Genomic DNA, 7,732 nt, shown 5'->3' on the forward strand with positions numbered 1-7,732 from the left:
TTGGAAAACGTATGTATTTTTAAATTAACGAAAAACTAGTATAAGATTCTAAATGCCAGTGTATAATTTACCATCTTGACTTCTATAATGTAAAAGCGAAAGATTTTGTTTTATTTATTTGAATGTCCATTGTTCCGATCCAGAAAATTCTTTCACTAACAGGAAACTACATGATTATGATACAGTGTTTTACACACTGTAGACTATTTTGGAAGACGGAATTACACGCGGGTGAAACCGCTAGTAAAAGCACATTTACAGTTTATAATCGCTATTAATCTATGATATTTTTCATAATTCGCAAATTATTTGGTACCTCTAAAGATTTTTTAAAATTCTATCTTTGAAGAACATTTATAAGGCATAAAATTATTTATTTACCTGTTAGTACAAAACATGAAATTGAGAATTATGACTCCTGAAGAGTGGGTAGAACACTAAAAACGGGTTTAGTAACAATTAATTTATTTATTTAAACTTCGTAAACATAAGTCGTATTAATACCATAGACATTCTATTTTTAGTGAGTCAAACGTTCCGTGCCTTTGTAAAAAACATTACAAAAGAATAATAATAATAAAATGGTTTAAGAAAGGTTGCATAGAGGTATGTTTCAATACTAAGGCATTTATTACTGGACATACTATACCGGTATTCGTCTTATATTTTGATCAAAACGTAATCATCTTCAAATGGATTCAAGAAACTGAAAAAATTCAAGAAACTGTTAAAAAATTCCAATTTCGTTGCAAATCTTCAGGCCTATGGGGCGCTACTCGCTAGGTTGACGGATATATTATAGAGAATCAGGAATAAATACCAGAAAATCGGTAAAATTTAATAAAAACCAAAACACCTAAGCAATTAATTCGAGGGAATAATCATTTATTATTAAAACGTTTCCAAATTATGTAACGTTGAGGTAATCAACCGAAGTTTGGCGCTGAAATTGTATTTTCCTAGTTGAAGTCACTGGTTAAATAGTCATAGCCAATTTCAAGGACCGGAAAAATAATAGCTAGCAATAAATTGTATTGAAACATATATATATTTACAACAGATATTCGAACGGATATTCTACATATATATGTAGGATATATATAAAACAAAATATAGAGTCGATTTCACAAGTCGTGAAATAGAGCCCTGCTTTTGGGTTAACATAAACTAGATTGTATGTATATATATTTTGTACATAGATACTTACAGAGTATCGCGACTCCGTCTTAGGGGTAGGCAGGAATTTTATTATTCTTGTACGTAACTGAATCTATTTTCATTTTTTCTCTAACCAGGTAGCAGCCAGGATTGTGAAGCTTTTAAAAATATTGTTGTTCGTGCGCTATCACTCTATCTTGCATTACATGTATTAAAAATCGTTGTGATGAAAATGTTTATTTTTCTATAGGTTGTGTTTTTATGTGCTTTTAATTTTCAAATTATTATAATAGTAGCAAATAACTCGAAAAGATTAAACTAAAAGCAAACTCTAGAAATAGAAAATGATATTATGGAACGTTTATGGCGCTATAAAGGTGAAACTAATTCCGTTTAAAATTAAAAGAAATTATGATGGTACGTGGAATAGACGGCTGAATATTGAAAATTAAATCTAAGACGCAATTAAGTGCATCCTACGGCAGTTACTGTTCAAGAAATTGTATCAACGTACGTATCCAATGTAATTTAATCACTGGTGACGTCAGCCGACAACCGGTCAACATATCCTGCCTCACAGCGCATCCTTGTGTGAGCGACACAATCATTCAGAACTAACGACTAATAAATATGTTAGTTAAGATATTGGGGAGATGGAATTCTAAAGTTAACAGAAGGAAAAAAATATTTTTAACATATTGTTACATAAGGAAGATTGGCAAGGGCCTTTCAAGTTTTCTATACGCGACAAACGGCTTATCTAACGCGATATATCTGAACAGCAAAACATTTGAAATTCTAATTCTGGAGATAGATACGCACTTTCCTTATTTCGCTTCAATCCACCGTTATCAAATGTATTTACAAAAGAAATATAGAGTTGGATGATGTAGTAAACACTATATTTGTATTGAATCGTTGGACTTATAAATGAAATATAATATTTTTAATCGTAGTTGTTATAATAACTCGTTTATTTTCGGTGACCATAATGTTTTAACAATTCCGTGATTATCGTTAACTTATTGAAATTATTGGTCATCAACAGAGATGAAGTTGCATGTATTATATGGAAGTATACACGATTACAAGACAAAGGAATGAAATTCTGCAGTTTTGACCGCTTTCACTAAGTAATGTGGGCGGTAAATATGTATGTTCTAGCGTCTGATAGTAAGGAAATGATGAGTTACTAGAATATTGAGTGTTCCTTTAGTAAGTTCATCAATCTTAATAAACAGTCTAAATTGTTACCACTAGGGACATACCGACGCGTTCGGTAGCTACCTTTATATATGTGGTCTTGTAACTTTTTCTATTTATGTAAAACTCTACCGTCAATGGATATGTGTAAAGTCAAAAAAAAATTACCTGACCTAAGTATGCATGTGTGATACACTTTCTCCCAACCGCGTTTACACAGGCGTATACGGTGATTTTTTGCGGTTCTCTTGATAGTAGTTTGGGAACTCACATCGCTTGCGCGGGATTTGATCGTACAAAACGACACTATACAAACACGCCAAATGTATAAAGTATAGGGATAAAGAGTTGTTAGAAATTGCAAAACTAAACGCACCAGCTTAACGAGCGAACCGCAGCAGCTAGTTTATTTTAATTTGTTATCGATGATATTCTATTTGGTTTGAGACAATACTCACATTATTGATAGATTAGATTGAACTATATAACTATCGTATTGACTAAGGAAATACCGCATATTATCAGGATAGACAATCTCTCAGTTGCTTCATCATAAAACCTTTGTCACTAATCATCATATAAAACATATTTTTTAAAGCATCTTAATTAAAAGAATAGCATACATTTAGACTATTCTAATTGCAGGATCAGATCAAGTACCTGAATAACTAATTCAGTATTTTCAATGCGTGAAAATAATATAATGAATATTAAATTCGTTTAAACTAAGAGCTGATGCTCTTTTAATTTCTGAATGGAGGATATTCAAACAAAGCTTAGCCTCACACCGACTGAACCAACCTTCAAATAAACGAAAACCGGATGCAAATCGGACCATTCGTTTAGGAGTTAGTATACCACAAACAAAGGGGACAACTCAACATAACACCCGTCATTTTCCCTGCGGGGTTCATTAAACTAAATACCTTTTTTCGTCATAGAATCAGCCTTACACAATGGTTCCTAGACCTATACAATAGCTTTCTTTTATTATTGTAATACTTTTATTAGGAATTGGATTTAAACTTAAATGTTTAATATACGTTTCATAAATTATTCGAAATTCAAACTTTGATTGCATGTTTGAGAATATGCGTGCGTATTTAAAATATAAAAGAACTTTACATCTTATCTTTTTCACTTAATCGTGCAAATCCTGCGCGTAGATAAAAGTGACAGGTAGGTATATCTCACTCGAGCAACGTTGTTTTTCGGGGGAACCTTTCAAATGCTTATAGGCTATGTGGGCTTTCTCGTGATGGATGCCATGGCTTTACGTCACAATTTGACTACGACGTCAAGATGATGGGCACTATTTACGGCTCGAATTTTACACAATGGTTGTCGTATTTTAAAAATCCACCACGACCATGCGTCGCAGTCTAGCAGTATCATACGACAAGTATTTCATTTATGCTTCAAAAAGATCGCGCGTTACTAAAACGTAGAGCTCGCTGCGCTGGCTCTTAAAATAATCAGCAATACGCGAAATGCAAATCGAGTGTAAATATTGTTTCTTTGATAATTCAATAGAATATTGTATGCAAAACACTACACGGTTCTGTGTGGTGTCACCCTCTTTTGCCATTCTGAATGTCACTTTGCATAGCGCAACGTACATATAGGGTAAAAGTTCAATTGAGCTGGAGTTAACATACGATCTAGGTGGTTACGGAGTTGCTAAACCTGGCTTTCTTTTCTCAATACAAGAAGACCATAGCCAATTAATCTCGTTTTTTTTAATAATAACGTAAAAATTAAGTACCTGCATGTAGTGAATTATTACAACTATTAATAAAAAAAATAGACGTCGAATTGAGAACCTCGTCCTTTTTTGATGTCGTTTAAAAAGAGTACCTTCTGGTAAACCAATTTAAAAAATTAAAACTCTATTGAAATTTGTTGTAGTCATACTCTATCAGCTGAAATAATAAGTAATATTCTTGGGAATGTAATAGAATTTTATATTTGTTTAAAATTATGTAAACAAGTAACGTTATCTATGAGAAATAAAAGTAAATATTGTACCACTTGTTTCTTATGGGATATTTCACTTGTTATTGAACTCAGTAGAGACTTTAGGAAACTTAGGAAACTAACATATTATCGCGGATTGAGATTTTAAAGTCTTATTAAAAAATTCGCTTCATAAAAGTAGAGTTGTATAACAAATATATTTAATATAATTTCGAAACTTCGTCCTAAATTTTCGAGGAAGATTGGAATTTAATCGTATCACCCCTTTTATACACAACTATGGACTGCACGTAGGTAATATTCTTGGGAATGTAATAGAATTTTATATTTGTTTAAATTTATGTCTTAAGGAATCTTGACATTACAATGCATCATCAACAAATAAAATATTATTTTTAACTTATTTTAATATGAATACTTTATAATGCCAAGAATTTATAGGGTAAAGGATTCAGATTGCCCCACCAGATGGCAGAGCTTCCGTGGTGCTTGTTCCCTTTAGAAACTAGATTCCGCTTGCGACTTGGCCCGCATGAAAGTCCAGAATAAAAGGCTTATTGTGCACTTACTTAACCGGGATAAAAGTGACCTTATCATAATCCAGGGCTTATACTATCAATGTACTAGTACATTATCCTGTTTCATCGTGTTCAATAAAAATCCAAACATCTTATCAAACTTTCGAGTATATATGCTTATATTAGAAAAATTAGACATATTGGAGATTAAAGTGGTACATACTAGTTGAAAATAATATAACATTTGTGTACAAGATGAATCGACTCGTCCGAAGTATCGCAAGTCTCGCGGAGAAACAACGTGGAGTGACAACTGATTTTCATCGTTCCTATGGAGAGATATTACCGGAGGTCCAATCACTTATTACTTACGCGTTACTTATTGGGCCCTCCCGAGCGATTTTTTTTATCGTCCCCTTTCCCGGCGACCCTTTTCTGTAAATACAACTAGATTCTCTTGGCTTTTCTAGTGGCCCCGTAGGCAATCTCCGCCTAGACACCCCCCGCCTCGCCTCGCCCTTCCCCTTTAGCCGGTTTAATTACCCGATGTTATCAACTTTAAATGTTGGAACATATAATAGGAACGAATTTTATGTTTGTAATTTGCAGTTTGCAAGACTTGTAACGCCATCTAGCGACAAGTCTGAAAAATTTATATAAAACGCGCCATCTAACTAAAACTCTCGTAAACACAACTTAACATCTGTTGCTAAATTACAATGAGACACTTTTTCTTTGTATGAAAACTAAGTAACGGGAACTGCTTTATTTTATAAAATGAAAATTCTTATGGATAAAAATTTAAATTCAAATTTTAAAGAAGAATATTTAATTAAAAAAAAAACTAACTTCCAGTAGTTTGACACAACTAATAAAGTACAAGATATCCTAAAATAGATTTAGGAACAGCTTAATACTGAAATTAAACCTAAATGCTAAAGAGTTAAAAGTATTAAATATAAAAGAACTGTATTACATTGTTAAAACTTTTAACAATACTAAAACCAATAATTAATGCTTAATACAAAATACAATATGCATTTAAAATAATATTTAAATACTGATTAAGTAATAATAATAAAATATCACAAGAAAGGTCAAAGTTTCATGATTAAATTGTTTATAGCTTTAATATTGTGTTCCAATTGTATATTATGTTGAATATAAATATTTAAAAAAATACACACTATTATATTTCATCATTTTGCATTTGCACTATGTATGTATATATCTATAAAAAAAGATAAAGTAAACATAGACATAATGGATGTTGCTGTATTAAATTTTTGTTTTATAACCTATTAACAAAATATGATGTGATAGCACTGTCATGTTTAAGTTGAAAGACATAGTCAATGTAATAGTTAACTAATTAATAGGTAGGCATAATTAGGGCAATCATGAGGAGTTTTAAGAAAAAAGTTATTTTTATATTCATTCTATAAATTAATTTCTGATTGTATGAAATATGAGCCCTTTGCTTAAAACCTTTAGTTATGTTTATGTGAGGATTGCTTTCCCTTACACAATCTTATTAAATTCAATGTTAGGTAAACAAAACAAAAGTTATTCATAAAACTCTTTAAAATTAAAATGCTTTCAAGTAAAAACTTTAATTTAAATTTAAAATATTCATGTTTTATAAATAATAAAAAATATATACCAAGTAGATGTTATGGTATTTATTGAGCCTATTTTTAATATGATATCTAATTAGACAATTATATTAATTCAACAGACTTATATCAGTCTGTTCCATAATAGAGATAAGTTGTAATCTGAAATTATTTGATGTTTAGCAAACATGACCCAATTTTAAGCATAACACACCTTGTAAAAACCAAAAACATAATGATGTAAAGGAATATTTTACTTCATAAATAAAAAAAATATCAGACAAAAATTGTACATATTGTTGCTATCTATATTAAATCCAATAAGAATATCAATATGACAATTATTTATCTAAATAGGTTTCTGGGCCTGGTTTTTTTAAAATTTCAACTGTTTATACCTACAACAATGACACTTGTAGCTGATTTCATTTTATATATTGCATACTGAAATACATTATGGCTTATAAATTAATCATACATCCTCCCCTTTGTTAAATAAGTTATAAAGACTAACATTTATTGGGTAAAAACAATAAATGTCTGAAGTAGGTTAAGGCTTTATTAAAAATATATTATTAAATTAGGAAAATGTCGTGTTAGTTTGTTAGACAGCACGAAATACTCCCACTATTTGTCTATTGTATAATACTCTATTGTGTAAAGATAATGCATTAATTTAGATATTGTGATAATACTTACTCAACATAAACTATTCTAAATTAAATAGTCATATGTAAATATCACTATGAATTTAAGAGGAAACAATTTCTTGGCCACTATTTAAAAAAACAATTGTTTATTTTGTAAAACACGATGCACATCGCGTACGGTTTCACTGTGAACTCGTTATTTTGACATAACTCGTAGTAGGAACGTTGTTAGTAAAGTTAATGCAGATCATACGAGGTACTTGCCTGACTCTCTCGAGGGCTCCATCCTCTGCGGCAATTTATCTAACGTCTGCGATATACCACTTTCATAGAATAGTTCAGTTGCTAACGATGAACCTGTCAGTAACAAGGTCGTTGAACTAAATATACCTATAGAATGAACCTATACACCTCCTGATTATACACAAGTGTGTTGATATTTTATATAACACAATAGGCACAATGCAAAGTTAAAACATAAAAACGAATAATAATTACTATGATCTGTTAGATGTTCTCCAATTTAACCCAATTTCATCAGTTCACACAAATGACATAAAACAACGCGTCACGTCAGAGTAAATCTTCGTCCAGAAATCGTTTGTAATAG

The 7,732-nt window shown here is 31.0% G+C and overlaps 1 protein-coding gene across 1 annotated transcript in view; it reads right to left on the reverse strand.

The window, feature by feature from the left end:
- LOC115452308 (protein ultraspiracle homolog) overlaps positions 1-7,710 on the reverse strand; it is a 52,880-nt gene extending 45,170 nt beyond the window's left edge. Inside the window, exon 1 of the mRNA XM_030180802.2 lies at positions 7,387-7,710. Within this exon, the coding sequence (XP_030036662.1) occupies positions 7,387-7,408 (22 nt within the window). The 5' untranslated portion in view covers positions 7,409-7,710. The remainder of the gene's footprint in view (positions 1-7,386) is intronic.
- Positions 7,711-7,732: the final 22 nt, after the last annotated feature.

Source organism: Manduca sexta, chromosome 23 (assembly GCF_014839805.1).
Source record: "Manduca sexta isolate Smith_Timp_Sample1 chromosome 23, JHU_Msex_v1.0, whole genome shotgun sequence".
In the NCBI taxonomy this organism is placed as follows: Eukaryota; Metazoa; Arthropoda; class Insecta; order Lepidoptera; family Sphingidae; genus Manduca; species Manduca sexta.